This window comes from Schistocerca cancellata, chromosome 10 (assembly GCF_023864275.1).
Source record: "Schistocerca cancellata isolate TAMUIC-IGC-003103 chromosome 10, iqSchCanc2.1, whole genome shotgun sequence".
Classification (NCBI taxonomy): Eukaryota; Metazoa; Arthropoda; class Insecta; order Orthoptera; family Acrididae; genus Schistocerca; species Schistocerca cancellata.
Window position 1 is genome coordinate 469,783 of NC_064635.1, and position 17,009 is coordinate 486,791.

Genomic DNA, 17,009 nt, shown 5'->3' on the forward strand with positions numbered 1-17,009 from the left:
TTATACCCTCTCTACTTTGACGATTATCAGTTATATTGCTCCCCAAATAGCAAAACTCATTCACTACTTTAAGTGTCTAATTTCCTAATCTAATACCCACAGCATCACCCAATTTAATTCGACTACATTCCATTATACTCGTTTTGCTTTTGTTCACGTTCATCTTATATACTCCTTTCAATACACTGCCCATTCAATTCAACTGCTGTTCCAGATCCTTTGCTGTCTCTGGCAGAATTACAATGTCATCAGCGAACCTCAAATTTTTTATTTCTTCTCCATGGATTTTGATACCTCCTCCAAACTTTTCTTTTGTTTCCTTTACTGCTTGCTCAATATACAGATTGAATAGCATCGGGGAGAGGCTACAACCCTGTCTCACTCCCTTCTCAACCACTGCTTCCCTTTCATGTCCCTCGACTCACAACTGCCATCTGGTTTCTGTACAAATTGTAAATAGCCTTTCGCTCCCTGCATTTTACCCCTGCCAACTTCAGAATTTGAAAGAGAATATCCCAGACAACATTGTCAAAAACTTCCTCTAAGCCTACAAATTCAATAAATGTAGGTTTGTCTTTCCTTAATCTATTTTCTAAGATAAGTCTTAGGGTCAGTATTGCCTCACGCATTCTAACATTTCTACCGAATCCAAACTGATGTTCCCCGAGGTCGGCTTCTACCAGTTTTTCCATTCATCTGTAAAGAATTTGTGTTAGTATTTTGCAGCCATGGCTTATTAAACCGATAGTTCAGTAATTGTCACGTCTGTCAACCCCTGCTTTCTTTCGGATTGGAATTATTATATTCTCCTTGAAGTCTGAGGGTATTTCACCTGTCTCATACATCTTGCTCACCAGATGGTAGAGTTTTGTCAAGGCTGAGAAGTAGTTCTAACGGAATGTTGTCTACTACCGGGGCCTTGTTTTGACTTATCCATTATCAACCACAATATCAGAAATGTCTTTCTGGTGCCTGTGCCTTTACCTTTCCTAAAGACAAACTGATCATCACTAAAAGATCTTCAAATTTCTTTTCCAGTCTTTTGTGTATTATTCTTGTCATCAACTTGGGTGAACGATCTGTTAAACTGATTTTGTGATAATTCTCGCACTTTCAGCTCTTTCTATCTTCAGAATTGAATGGATGATCTTTCCCCAAAAGTCTGATGGTGTATCACCAGTCTCATACATTCTACTCACCAATGTGATGAGTCGTTTTGTTGTCACCTCCCTAACGATTTTAGAAATTCTGATGGAATGTTATTTATACCTTCTGCCTTACTTCATCTTAAGTCTTCCAAAGCTCTTTTACATTCTAAAGAATACTGGATCCCCTATCTCTTCCACATTCACTCTTCTTTCTTCTTCTTCTTCTTCTTCTTCTTCTTCTTCTAACACATCATCAGACAAGTCCTCTTTTCATTACCAGCATTCAATGTACTCTTTCCAACTACACACACACTCTTCTGCATTTAACAGTGGAATTCCTACTGCACTTTTAATGTTACCACCCTTGCTTTTAACTTTCCTGTATGCTGAATCTGTCCTTCCAACAAGCATTTCTTAAAAGATTTCTTCATTTTTTGCACGCAGACATTTCACCTTAGCTTCCCAGCACTTCCAATTTATTACATTCCTAAATGAAATATCTCAGTATTCTTGAACTTCCCTGAACATTTTTGTACTTTCTTCATTTGTTTATCATCTGAAGTGTTTCTTCTGTTACCCATGGTTTCCTCACAGTTATCTTCTTTGTACCTACATTTTTCTTTCCAACTTCTGTGGATACCCTTTCTAGGGATGACCATTCCTCTTCAATTGAACTACTACCAAGCTATTCATTATCGTAATATCTTTAGCCTCAGAGCACTTCATGCCTATCTTTTCATTCCTTCTTTGCACATTGCTTCTTCCTGACTAGTCTCTTAGACTTCAGCCTACTGTTCATTACTATTAAATTGTGATCCAAGTCTATATCTGCTCCTGGGTATGTCTTACAATACAATACCTAATTTCACAATCTCTACCTGTCCATGACGCAATCTAACTGAAATCTCCCCGTATCTCCCAGCCTTTTCCAAGTATACCACCTCCTCTTGCGATTCTCGAGCACAGTATTTGCTATTACCATCTGAAATTTATTGCGGAACTCGAGTAGTCTTTCTCCTCTCTCATTCCTACTAGCAAGCCGATATTCTCCTGTAACACTTTCTTGTACTCCTTCCCCTATAACCACATTCCAATCCCACATGACTATTGTACACTGTTGATGGCAAATTCTGATGTTTCACATTCAGTCTTCACAAACTCCATCACAGGATACGTCAGTGACCTCCTAGTTGTACGTAGTTACTTTCTGCAGCTCTAAGCGAGAGCTATTTAATAACCCTAGTTCTGTAGTCGTGCTACGTAAAGATGACACAAACCTGCAGCTGAGTCCATACTTCTCCATGACATAGGCGAGCACAAGAGCTGCAGACCTCGATATGCCGGCATTCCCGTGCACCAGCACCTTCCCTCCAGCATTCAGTCCTTCGTCAATAAACTGTCGCACTGTGCCAAAGTGCTGTATTATATTCTCGTTAGGCGAATCCGCTATGTCGAGCACCAAATACCTGTAAACAGACACGGAACAGCTTTCAATTCCATTCTTACTACACAATTTGAAGGTCACGACAAAAGTCGCAAATACACGGTATACGGAAAGTACAAATCTTTCACTGTCCTCCCAAATTGCTCTCCACAAATTCCACACACACTTTTAATTCTTTAGGTCTAGTTTTAGAACTAGCCTTTCTGTAACTTTTCTTCTGGCACCTCAAGAGATAAATCTCTCGAGCACAGAGCCCTCTTCATTCGCACAATTTTGTCTGTAGGGAATGGCAAGTCTTGAGTGCAACTTCCGAGAACTCTTAACCTGAAACAATAAGATCGGCTGTGCACGTGGATGCAGAGTCTCAGTGCTAGGCAACTGTAAGAAATATGAGGTGTACAACTTTAATTCTGCCGTTTGCCGAGAGGTGGCGACGACGGTCAGTAGCGGTCGAAAGAAACAGATTGCGGATGTCGGGCAGTTAACCTGGACTTCCGTCAACATACCCTCATGCAAACATTAGTCGATTTGTGTCTGTATCGTAAAGCTGTTCTTGATTGAAAATTTCATTTTACGGACCTAATTCTCATCATTTGAGGGAGGTGTTACTGTTTTGTTTCAATATGAAGAAAACAGTGTCTGAGACTCATCGAATGCTCTCAAGTAGGTACGGTAAGGACACAACTAGTGAAAGAACGTGTTGCGATTGTTTTCTACGCTTCAAAAACTGTGATTTTAACATCGTAGACCAGCATAGTGGTGGAAGAGAGAATGTTTTCAAAGATGTAGAATTGGAGACATTGCCGAGTGAAGACTCGCGTCAAACTAGAGAAGAATTGGCACAATTAGTGGGAGTGACACAGTGAGCCATTTCGAAATGTCTCAAGGCTATAGGCATGATTCAGAAAGAAGGAACTTTGGTCCCGTCTGAGCTGAAACCAAGAGATGTTGAACAGCGTGTGCGTGTGTGTGTGTGTGTGTGTGTGTGTGTGTGTGTGTGTGTGTGTGTGTGTGTGTGAGGGGCGGGGTTCCGAATATTCGTGGCTCCAAAATCATGCTCTGCATTTGGTGGGAACAGCTCAGCGTCGTGTACTATGAGGTGTTGAAACCGAGTGAAACTATCACAGGTGCTCGTTATCGAACACAATTAACGCATTTGAGCAGAGCATTAAAAGACAAACGGCCACAATACAGAGAGAGGCACGATAAAGTGATTTTGCAGCACGACAATGCTCGACCCCACGCTGTAAAAGAGGTCAAAACATACTTGGAAACGCTAAAATGGTAAGTCCTACCCCACCCGCCAAATTCTCCAGACACTGCTCCCTCTGACTATCACCTGATCAGATCATTGGCGCATGGCCTGGCTGATCAACACTTCTGATCTCATGAAGTTACAAATTGGATCGATTCATGGATCGCTTCAAAAGATGAACAATTTTTTCAATGGGATTTGTACGCTGCCCGAAAGATGGGAGAAAGTAGTTGCCATCGACGGAAAATACTTTGAATGATACATGTGTAACCAATTTGTTTCATTAAAGCCTCAAATGTTGGGAAAAAAAAGACAGAACCAAAGTTGTACACCTTGTACGATTTTGGGCTGATTTTCTCAAAGTGATCATATTAATGGACTTTGCTGAAAATTATTCCTTCATTGTCCAGGATGCAGCTCAAGGTTTTCACTGGAATAACAGCCAAGCAAATTTACACCCATTTGTTGTGTACTTCAGAAATAACTTGGACATCAGCAGCATCAGCTACTGTATAATAAGTTACAGCCTGAAATATAATGCAATTGCTGTACATGCTTTTATAGTGAAGTTAATAGAAGATCTAAAGTGTCTCCTTGGAAAAATCACACACATTTACTATTTCAGTGATGTGTCAGCAGCAACTTCAAAAATTTTCTGAATCTCTGTACCATCAAAATGAGAGGATCACCATTTTGTGCCATTAAATGAAAAAGTTTGTATTAGAAGAGTATCCAATGATAAAAAAAATTTTTGTGGCAGTTTCATTGAGAAATATTACAGCCTTACAACCGGGCCAATACACTGCCTGTATGTATGATGGAAAATGGTGGATTGGTAATGTGTCTGAAGTTTCAGAAGAAGTAAATGATGTTTCAGTCAGTTTGATGCACCCCAATGGACCTGCACATTCATTCTATTGGCCAGCTCGGCAGGATGCTCGTTGGATTTCAAACCAACACATTATTTCTGTCATTCCAGCTCCATCAGAAACAAGAATGGGCCGACATTATAGCTTGTTAGAATCAACTGTAATTGCTATTAGTAACAAATTTCAGCAAATGAATTAATAAGAACTGAAATATTTGGCTTGGGAACCATAAAGAGTATGACTGGTAGATGTATTTTTTTAATGTAATACAAATGTGAGTTGATTTGGTACAACAAAATTTATGGGCTACTTTGATAGCACACTATGATGAATTTACCATAGTTTGACCTCTTGTTTCACAGCTAAGATATTGTACCAAAAAGTTGAACAGGATCACAAAGTTTCAGCATGACAGGTCTCTCAGATCCTGAGTAATGGTAAATAAAAGTGGACCATTTCTTCATTTAAGTCGCAATGTCGAGAAATTTAATGTAATGAAAATACAAGTTTATTTGTTCTTAAATGCAAAGTCTCCAAAATTAAAACAAGGTGAGCTCTTTCCAATGGTGCCGAGAAAAATAAAATTTGAGTGATCCCTTTTGAGATATGACCTTTTGAAAGGGAGCCAAAATTGAATGATTAAATTTTAGCACACTTTGAACTTCGATAGCTCAGTTGTTATATGAGCAATCTGGGTGCCACTTGCAGAGCTTTATGACATGCTGGCAGGCTGCAGATAACTAAAGTATTAGCTTCAGAAAGTTACTCTTTCAGTAGATACAAGGCAATAAACTATAGCCAAATTGCGGTATGACAAGATTTATGAGCCACTTTGATAACACACTATGATGAATTTACCACAGTTTCACCTTTTGTACTACAACTAAGCCATTGTACCCAAAATGTTGAACAGGATCACAAAGTTTCAGCACAACAGGTCTCTTACATCCTGAACAATGGTAAAACAAAATTGATCATTTATTTATTTCAGTTGCAATATAAGAAAAACGAACCTTTACGAAAAAGTGGCTAGTGGCCCCACCTTATTACCTACGCAGCTGTAATTTGGCAGTGCTTCATGTAAAGTCTATATGCACATCCAAAAAAAATTTCATCAAAATTGGAGATGGTTGAGTGGGGAGCTTGTTTAAATTTAGACCACTTTACATGGAATGACCCAAGAGAGGGAGAGAGAGAGAGAGAGAGAGAGAGAGAGAGAGGTGGGGGTGGGGAGTAACTGGGCCATCCTTAGGAGCTTCTAGTAAAAACTTTTTGAATCTAGTCAAAAAGTAGTCCGGACAGCAACAACTGCAAGAAATGTAATGCACTGCGCAAAAAGTACCAAGTTTTAGAACAATACTTTTAAAAAAATTCTACTCTGCACTCACTTGAATTGGTCGGGGAAATTTGGGCGGACGAAGTGGGCCTCCACGGCCTGGCGCACACACACAATGTGCGTCACACCGTGGGCCAGCAGTGCCTTGAGGCGGCAGCGCACAGCAGCCGAGTATGGCCCCAGGTACAGCCCAGGCACGATCTCCTGCATCGAGCGCCGCATCGTGTACGTCCACTCATCGCTCGAGTCACACTGGAAGGGCACTGCCGGGTATTCCACTCTGCGATTTTGTACCTGTGAATTAAGACGTGTGAGCTGTTTACCAGACAAAACTGAAGTTTTACCAAAGTTACAGATCACTGGGAGGTGAAAGCCAAGTCAGAAACTGGAGGAGGAGGAGGAAGAGGAGGAGGAGGACTGTGTTGTATCGGTTTTCTCCAAGAAATCTACAGCCTCTACTCACATTCACACTTGCCAAAATTTTTTTGCAACTACAAATGGTTTTGACAGGCGTCTGTCTCTGTACGGGTCACCCTCGCGTTCCTGTTTCGCAGATCGCGACCCACCTGGATATTTCGTTTCCTTTGAGTTTCCACATGACTGACACTACACTTCCAACCGGACACCCCCAAGACCGAATGTGAACTGTGAGAGAAGACTGTGAAGGCAGATGGTCCAAAGGTGAGGTAACTCTTAACTGCTCAAACTTTTGTGACCGACTACAAATAAAATTGATTCATAATAACTAACAGTGGTGAAAGCAAGCCAAGTGCAATACTTATCATTACATTCTTTACACAGTCTGACGGGTGCCGGGGATACTTCTGCAAATATATTATGATCCGGCAAAAAAAGCGCAGCGATGAAAAATCTGTTGACGAGGAGCACTAATATGCCAATTCTAATTAGTGCAAGTCATTAACTCCCTGTAAGAGCACAGAAATTGGGTGTGGAAAATATATTTGTGGATAAGTCATTAAATCTATAGGGAGAGGAAGAGAAAGAAGCACCAGTGTCAATGGAGGAGATTGTCAAACTAAATGCAAAATGTTACAGTATACAATCTAGTACTGATGGCACTTTTTCTCGGCCACCGTGTGATCAACAGAAGTCAACCGACTTCGTGCCACACCTGAATGTTCACACTTGTTGCCAACCTTAGCTACGTAATGCTACTGTGCACCAGAACATTAATTAGCCATTGTGAATTTAGCGAAGGGGCTGTACAAGGTCCACTTAGCAACGTTCTACTAACTGTCATATTCCTTCTACGACACATTCACCCATTAAAGTTTCATTTCCTTTATAAGCTGTAAGCTGGCTGCTCTGGAAAAAGGAGTCAGGACCTGTCCCAGCAGCCAAGATGGCGTGAGCTGATCGTGAGCTTATGCTCTGAGCATCGTCTGGTCACAGGCCACGTGAAAGTGTGCAGACAGTACATTAGTGTACCAACTGCTCAAAAGACAATGTCTGTGAGAGTTTGATTTAGGTATTTACTACAAGAAATTATTTACAACAAGTAACCAATTTAATGTATAGGGAAATGTATTGGCAGCAGTGCCTCTAATAAATTGTATGAATGGGAAGTATAACTTAATCAATACACTGACAGTATGACGTCAGCTACACTCAAGCTCAAAACGCAACACACGATGTCTCATTTCCTTCTATAATAATGCTAAATGTATTAACAATTTCCAAAACCAATTTTACTGAGCACCAAATTTACTAAAGACACAAAATTAAGGGAAAGTTCATTTTAGTGCCATAAAATTATATTTTCTTAGACATATTATATTTCACATTTTTTGTCCCTGCAGTTTTCTTTCACACAGAAACACCACCTAGCAGGTTTACCATCTTATGCCGTTCACTCAAAACTTTAAAATATTTCTTTGTTCTTAACCGTGTGTCAGCTTCCATTATGTAAGGAACACTTCTGATACCTTCTGAACAATTAAAAATATTTTAGACTTTTATATAAACCTACTGTGACATCGTCGGATTCTACTCTGCAAACTAAAATGCTATGGCATCCTTCTTGTAAGGATAGCCTTACCTTCATAACAGAAAGCAAAATGTCTCATTGACAGGATGCCACAGGCATAAAACTGATCTCAGAACGGGGAACACAACATGTGGAATCCCACAAGGATCAGTATTGGATCCACTTTTCTTCCTGACCTACATAACTGATCCTCCAATGACTTTAAAAGGCAGTTCATAAACTGTAATGTGTGCTACATAATCATATTAATCAAGAGTCTAAACTCAAACGTACAAGAGAACGCTCAGACAATAGCTGAACAGGCCTACAAGTGGTTCACAGGTAACAGTACAAGTCCCAATCTAACAACGATTCATGTAACGGTTATCGGTGGACTGGATTTGTGACTGCATTATAGTGCAATTCCAGTGTACATCATACAAGGTGTCCCAGGAGTAATGGTCAATATTCAGAGATGTAACAGGAACAATTATTTGAAGCAAAAAAGTCTAATAAATATGACCTCTATAATGCATACCTTAACAGCTACGAGTAGTTGTTCAGTAAAAGAGATGCATTTCACAACAGCAAAGAACATTTACTTGCAGGTCTTAATTAAACATGGACTCTAAGATGCATTCCAGAATGATGGTGTTGAGCCAAAACTCTCGTCCTTTCACATTCTATTTTATGTTCATTTTCTATGCAACTGGCAGCCATGGTCAAGTTCTCAAGTTCCCATTGTTTTGTGTGTCATGTATCGTTTCTCCCGTGTAAGTGGTACATTTACACATGTCAAACTATTCGCACTGTTGCTGAGTGTTGTGCAGAGTTTTCACGACATATCAAACAAAAGGAACTTGAGAAGTTGATCACAGCTAAACAATGCCTAGAAAATATGCATAAAATACAATTTGAAAAGATGCGAGTTTGGGCTCAAACACCACCATACTGGGATTCTATTATCAAATAAGTGGCCAAAAATAGAAAAAAGCAACAATTTCAACAAAGACTACAGGTACACACATAGTAGTGTGTGGAGGGCTTTAGGCATTGAGCGAAAGCGAAGACATAGGCTCAACACTTGTAGGGACACAGGAGTGGCCACTCGCACCACTTTGTACATCACTGCTGGAAGCTGCTCAACTTGCCTTCTGTGCATGCATCACTCCAGCTCTCTCTAGAAGGTTCCAGACACTACCATTATATCCACATAAGCAAAACACCATGCCAGCCTCAGCAGTCAGTTATTTTAATTCCCGATGATGATGGCGGCAGAGACAGCTGTCGAAATCTCTTGTGTTTTATTCAATGAGACGCAGCTTTTAAATTGTGAAGATTTTACTGATGGGTTTAGAAAGCTTCCCAAATGCACCTATCTCATAAACCAACTCAAATGACAAGCAAATAATAACACTACAGTAGTTCCAAATAAAATGCTGCACTGCACTACAGTAAATAAAAGACACTAGGCATCAAAGATGACATGCTAAGTTGCAGACGGAAGGGGAAGGGATCACAGGATACGTGTGGGAACAGAGAAGAACGCTGTCTAGTGGAGTGTGCAGGGGCTAGATGGAGACGTGACAAGACTGCCAACATTCATGCTAGTGGACAGCTGGTCGGTAGTCATACCAATATAAAAAGCTGTGCTACAATTGCAGCAAATCTGGCATATGACATGGCTGCTTTCACAGTTGACTCGGCCTCTGCTGGGGTAGGATAAGCCTGTGACAGGACAGGAATAGGAAATGGTGGGTGATCAGATTGGGCAGGTCTCGAACTTGGGTCTTGCACAGGGATATGATTCTTGTGGCAAGGGCTTGGGATTGGAAGTGGCATAGGGATGGACTAGGGTCCTGTCAAGGTTGAGTGGATGACAGAACGTCACTTGAGGAGGGGTGGGAAGCTCTTGGGTAGGATGTCACTCGTTTTATGATGCAATTGTAGGTAATCAAAGCCCTGGCAAAGGATGTGGTTCAGCTGTTCCAGTCTACAGTGGGTTTTGGTGATGAAGGAGGCACACATTTGTAGCTGGTTCTTTGGGGTGGTCGGAAGGTTGCAGGTGTGTAGGGGAAATGCCAAGGGAGATCTTTTTGGGGTCTAGGTCTGGGGGATAGTGACTGACTGTGAAGTCCTCTGGAGACCTTCAGCATACTAAACAAGAGAGTTCTTGTCATTGCAGATACACTGTTGCTGGGTGACAGACTATGCGGGTGGGAGTTTTTGGTGTGGAAGGGATGACAGCTGTCGAAATGCAGGTAGCTGGATTTCATCTGGACAGAGGTGTGGATGGAGCCATCAAAGAGGAGGTGGTCAGTGTCTAGGAAGGTGGCCGACTGAATTGAGAAGGATCAGATGAAGGTGATGAGAGAGTAGGTACTGAGGTTATGAAGGAATGAGGATGGAGTGTCTTGGCCCGGAGTCCACATCATGATGATATCATCAGTGAACCTGAACCACACCAGGAGTTTGGCGTTTTGGGAGGCTAGGGAGGTCTCCTCTAAATGGCACATAAACAGGTCGGTATAGGAGGGCTGCCATGCCGGTACCTATGCTGTGCCACAAATTTATTTGTATACCTTCCCTTCAAAGGAGAAGTAATTGTGTGTTAGGTTGAGGTTAGTAAGGTTTATAAGAAATGAGATCATGGGTTTGGAGTCTGAAGCACGTTGGCAAAAGCAGTGTTCAATATGTAATGGATCTGGGAGACGTTATTTTTTTTACCGTATTTGTTGATACCGAATTTAAATGTTTTCTTATATTTTTGTCAGGATTTATTATAATTTGTCTTTTTATATGTTAATTCACTTCTGTTTTTGAGAGTAAAAGCATATTGATTACTATTAGAAAATGTATCGAAGAACAGCAAAGAGACTGATTACAACTGGAAGATTGTGTGTGGTGTAAAACATCTTTGACGTTTGAGTCGTCTTTGGCTGTAGTCAGTCGGCAGCTAACTCTTGGTGTGTGTTGACCATGGTGTTGACGGAAGAACAATTTGAAGTATGTTACTATTATTTTTGTATGAACTAAAAAAAAAAGAAGAAATTACATTTGAAGAAACTGTATTTGAAACACCAAAATGAGAGAAACACGTTGAACCACGTCAATTCTGCAACCAACAAAGATGCATTGTGGAATCATTCTCAGACAACTGAAGCCAAGACTATATCGCCGTATAAACGTCTAATGGAAAAGGTACTGTCACGAAATATGGCAAATTTAAGTAAATAAGAAAAAATAGTGATCATATTTTCAACTTGTGTCAATAGCCGTATTTCAACTGGGGGCTCAGCCGGGATAACATTTGCCATATTTCAACTGGGGGCTCAGCCGGGATAACAGTTAGCCGTATTTCAACTTGTGTCTCGTCCGGGATAACATTTGCCGTATTTCAAATAGAGGCAAAACTGTTGGCATGAGGAATGTTTGTGTATAGAGAAGTGATGTCTACAGTGACGAGCGGGGATCCGTGAGGTAAATGGTTGGGAATGGTGGACAGTTGGTGAAGAAAGTGGTTGGTATCTTCTGACGTGGGAGGCTAGATTTCGGGGAATTGGTTAGTGGTGTTGGTCAATGAGTGGGGACATAATAACCAGCTACAATGGTGCGTCCCAGATTTTTGGGGACCACATCCTAACACCACACTACTACTACTACTACTACTACTACTACTAAAATCCATGACACAGCCATGGGTCCCACATGGCAGCTCCTACGCAAGCCTGTTTATGGCCCATCTAGTGGAGACCTTCCTTGTCTCCCTAGCCTGGTTCAAGTTTATTGAGATCTTCATGATCTGGACTCAAGACGAAGACACCCTATTCTAATTCCTTCACAAACCCAACACCACATCTCCCATCTGCTCCACGTGGTCCTCCACAACCCAGTATGCCACCTTCCTGGCCAATGACTTCCTCCTCTCTGATGACTGCATCCACACCTCTGTTCACATTAAACCCACCAACATCCATAGTACCTGCTGTTTGACAGCTGTAATCCCTTCCATATCAGAAAATGCCTCCCATACATCCTGGATATCACTTGTATCTGCAGTGACAAGAACTCCTTTGTATAGTATGCTGAAGGTCTCACTGAGGCCTTCACAGAGAGGCACTATCCCCCAGACCTAATCCCCAAAACAGATCTCCCATGGAATTTCTCCATATACCTCCAATGCCCCACAAGAACCAGCTACAAACAAGTGCCTTTTGTCACTCAATACCAGCCCGGACTGGAACAAATGAACCACATCCTTTGTCAGGGCTTTCATTACCTATCAATACACCCTAAAAATGAGCAACATCCTACACAAGGTCTTCCTCATGTCTCTTAAAGCGGTATTTCACTGCCCACCCAAACTCCACAGCATACTAATCCATCCGCATAATACCCCAACCCCAAACCCTTGCCACAGGGAGCGTATCCCTGTGAAAGACCCAGGTGAAAGACCTGCCCAACTCACCCACTCAGCACTTCCTATTCCATTTCTGTCACAGGTTTATCATAACCCATCAGAGGCTGGGCCACCTGTAAAAGCAGCCATATTATATATCAGCCCTACTGCTATCATTAGACAGCTTTTTATATTGGTATGACTACCAACCTGCTGTCCACCAGGATGAATGGCCGTTGCCAAACTGTGGCCAAGAGCAAAGTGGACCAACTCGCGGCACAGCATTCAGCTTAACAGATACTGCTTCACAACCCAGGTTATCTTGATCCTCCCCTAATCTGGATTATCTCTTCCCTCCCTCCACCAGCAGCTTTTCTGAACTATGCAGATGGGAGTTATCGTTTTAACACATTCTCCACTTCTGAAATTTTCCCTGCCTCAACCTACAGTAACATACTGTTCCCACACCCTCAACCCAACAGTTTCTGCACCGCTCTGATCTACCATCTCCTCCCAATTCATGTCACCTCAACCTAACTGTGCGCCACCCTCTGCCAATGTACTCTCCTGCCTTCCCCTTCCCCGTTCATTTCCTTCTCCGCTCCCTAACACCTGCTCAATCCCTCACAGCCTCCCAAAGCTGCACCTTACAGTCTTGTCATGCCTCATCTAGTACTTGCACTATACCCTCCCTTCCACTTCCCCGCCTCCTCCAGACTGTTGCTTTTGTTCAATTTGACAGCTGCACTCTGATCTAAGCTGCCGGAGGTGGCTGTGAAGTGTGCAGGAGGTGTGTTTTCTTTTGTGAAGAAGGCTTTAGATGAAACCTATATATGTAACAACAGTCTTTTCATTGTCCCTGTCTGCAACTCAGTGTGTCATCTTTATGGTGAGTAGCAATCTACCATTTTCCTTATATTGCTGATATTCCAACCATGTGTTTCCACTGTTTTATTACTGATGGGAGCAGTTCATGGTGAAAATAAACCTTAAATTCTCGTGTGATGCCTTGATCCAGTGGGTGAATTAATTCTTATTTGCTTTAAGACAAAACAATTTTTTTTCACATCTCCTCACAATGACAGCAGGTGAAGGAGCTGGCCAGTGATCGAAGACTAGTGGAGCTGTTTCTCTCAGCTTAAGTCGTCACAGGTGTCAGACATCATCTAACCATGTAATGGTACCGTAACGATGACATGTTTACACACTTTATGTCTCTTGGGCTGGATTTTACTTTTGTCTCTATAAATATGTTTCAGCTTACAAACACTCAATTTCTGACAGAAAAAAATGCAGCACCAAAAAATAATCAATGTAGAGATAAAATTTCAGGAATACATTTGTCTAGGTAACTTATTTAAGTGATTAACATCATTGCAAGATCACAGGTCACTGCAAGTGTGAGGTAAGCCACTGCAAATGTGAAGTGTTGGCACATTATTATTATTATTATTATTATTATTATTATTATTATTATTATTATTATTATTTTTAAGGGCGCAAAACTGCTGTGGTAATTAGCACCCGGTCTGTGACTTAGGAAACTGTAAAAAACGAAAATGGAAAGCAGCAGCAATGGGAACGAAACTCAAAAAATTGGAGAAACTAAAAGCAGAAGGAAAGCTTAAAAATCCACTATAGAAAGGGGTTGGTTGTCCCCAAAAAGAGCTTCAAATGACTGATGTCATCTCACTGGCACTAATAAACTCGAGAACACGATCGGCCGAGCACGTGTCATCTGCTAAAATGGACGATATATCAGGCGACAGCTGTAGATGAGCGCGTAACGGAGTAAAATAGGGGCACTCAATTAAAAGGTGTCTTACTGTCCACAGCTGAGGGCAGTGGGGACAGAGTGGGGGAGGATTGCCGCTTAAAAGATGTCGATGGCTAAAAAGACAGTGCCCTATCCGGAGTCTAGTTAAAATTACCTCCTCCCGACGATGCATTCGGGAGGAAGAGGTCCAAGCACAGGGAGGAGCTGTCACATCCCGCAATTTATTATGGGAAAGTGTCGACCAATGTGCGTGCCATAAAAGAACAACACGACGACATAAAACGCTCCGTAGATCGGCGAAGGGAATCGATCGAATAGCTGGCCGAAGAAGAGAGACTGCAGTCTTGGCCGCTATATCGGCCGCCTCATTGCCACAGATACCAGCGTGTCCTGGGAGCCAGAGGAACGCCACAGAGACGCCCCCCAAATGGAGCAAGCGCAGGCAGTCCTGAATCCGGTGGACCACAGGGTGGACGGGGTAGAGAGCTTGGAGACTGAGGAAAGAGCCGAGAGAATCTGAACAGATAACATACTGTATCCGCTGATGGTGGCGGATGTATTGGACTGCCTGGAGAACAGCGTAAAGCTCCGCAGTATAAACCGAACACTGGTCGTGGTCGGGAAGCCGAAATCGATTGGGGGTCTCGTCAACAATATAGGCACTCCCTACACCTAACGATGTTTTCGAGCCATCAGTATAAATAAATGTGGCTTCCTTCATTTGTGCACACAGAGCAGCAAATACCCAACGATAAACAAGTGAAGGGGTACCATCTTTAGGAAATTGACAAAGGTCATGGAGCAGGCAGATCCGGGGATGGAGCCAAGGTGGTGCTGTACCCCAAGTTGTCAAGAAGGTTTTAGGAAAGCGGAAGGAAAGAGAATGGAGCAGTTGACGGAAGCGGACTCCCAGTGATATTAGGGAGGAAGGGCGGCCTGCATACCCTACATCCAAGGAAGCGTCGAAAAAAATGTCATGGGCCGGATTAGCAGGCATGGAAGACAGATGGCTAGCATAACGACTCAGAAGGACAGCTCGCCGATTGGACAGCGGGGGTTCAGCAGTCTCAGCATAAAGGCTTTCCACAGGGCTGGTGTAAAAAGCTCCAGACACTAAACGTAATCCATGGTGGTGGATAGAGTCGAGACGCCGAAGAATAGACAGCCGAGCAGAGGAGTAGACTATGCTTCCATAGTCCAATTTCGAGCGCACTAAGGCGCGATAGAGGCGGAGAAGGACCACTTGGTCCGCTCCCCAGGAGGTACCATTCAGGACACAGAGGGTGTTGAGGGATCGTAGACAGCGAGCTGAAAGATAGGAAACGTGGGAGGACCAGCACAGTTTTCTGTCAAACATAAGACCCAAGAATTTAGCGACGTCCAAAAACGGAAGGTTGACAGGTCCTAGATATAAGGAGGGTGGAAGAAACTCCTTACGTCACCAAAAATTAACACAAACGGTCTTACTGGGAGAAAAACGGAAGCCGGTTTCGATGCTCTAAGAGTGGAGGCGATCGAGAAATCCTTGAAGACATCGTTCAAGAAGGCTGGTCCATTGAGAGCTGTAGTAGATTGCAAAGTCGTCCACAAAGAGGGAGCCCGAGACATCAGGAAGGAGACAATCCATAATCGGATTTATGGCAATGGCAAACAGTATAACACTCAGCATGGAGCCCTGAGGTACCCCGTTTTCTTGGGAGAAAAGTACAGGAGAGAGTGGTGTTCACCCGCACCCTAAATGTGCGCTCTGCCATAAATTCGTGAAGAAAAAGGGGCAGCCGACCTCAAAAGCCCCAAGAGAACAGTGTGCGGAGGATGCCTGTCCTCCAACAGGTATCATATGCTCTCTCCAGATCAAAAAATACTGCTACTGTTTGGCGTTTCCGGAGAAAATTGTTCATGATATAAGTGGAGAGAGCAACAAGATGGTCAACGGCAGAATGATGCTTTCGGAAATCGCATTGGGCAGGTGTCAAAAGACTGCGGGACACCAGCCACCAAGCTAAACGGCAATTCACCATACGCTCCAAAACCTTACATACACTACTCGTGAGAGAAATGGGGCAATAGCTAGAGGGGAGATGTTTGTCCTTTCCAGGTTTCGGAACAGGAACAACGATAGCTTCTCGCCATCGTCTGGGAAAAGTACTGTCGGTCCAAATTCGATTATAAAGGCGAAGGAGGTAACGCAGACTATGGGTTGATAAATGCAGCAACATTTGGATGTGGATACCATCCGGTCCTGGGGCGGAGGAGCGAGAAGAATAGAGTGCATGTTGGAGTTCCCGCTTGGAGAAAACAGTATTATAACTTTCGCGATTTTGAGAGGAGAAAGCAAGAGGTCGCACTTCCACTGCACGTTTCTTCGGGAGATACGCTGGCGGGTAATTTGAAGAGCTCGAAATCTCAGCAAAGTGTCGACCCAATGAGTTAGAAATTGCGACGGGGTCCACTAATGTACCATGCACGACAGTGAGCCCAGAGACCGGGGAGAAACTAGGCGTGCCTGAGAACCGTCAAATCCGACTCCAAACTTCCGAGGAGGGAGTGAAGGTGTTAAATGAGCTAATAAAGAATTTCCAGCTTGCCTTCTTGCTATCGCGGATGACGCGACGGTATCACGCTCTAAACTGCTTATAGCGGATACAGTTGTCCAAAGTAGGATGGTGGCAGAAAACGCGAAGAGCACGTCGCCGCTCACGTATTGCGTCACGGCACGCTGCGTTCCACCAAGGAACTGGGGGGCGCCGGGGCAATGCGGAGGTGCGTGGTATTGAACGTTCCGCAGCTGTAA

The 17,009-nt window shown here is 42.9% G+C and overlaps 1 protein-coding gene across 1 annotated transcript in view; it reads right to left on the reverse strand.

The window, feature by feature from the left end:
- The window catches only part of LOC126106907 (serine/threonine/tyrosine-interacting protein-like), a 65,530-nt gene that overhangs the window by 26,186 nt on the left and 22,335 nt on the right, over positions 1 to 17,009 (reverse strand). The window contains exons 2-3 of the mRNA XM_049913325.1: positions 6,105 to 6,346; positions 2,426 to 2,614 (exon numbers count right to left, since the gene is read on the reverse strand). Coding sequence (XP_049769282.1) covers positions 2,426 to 2,614; positions 6,105 to 6,346 — 431 coding nt within the window. The remainder of the gene's footprint in view (positions 1 to 2,425; positions 2,615 to 6,104; positions 6,347 to 17,009) is intronic.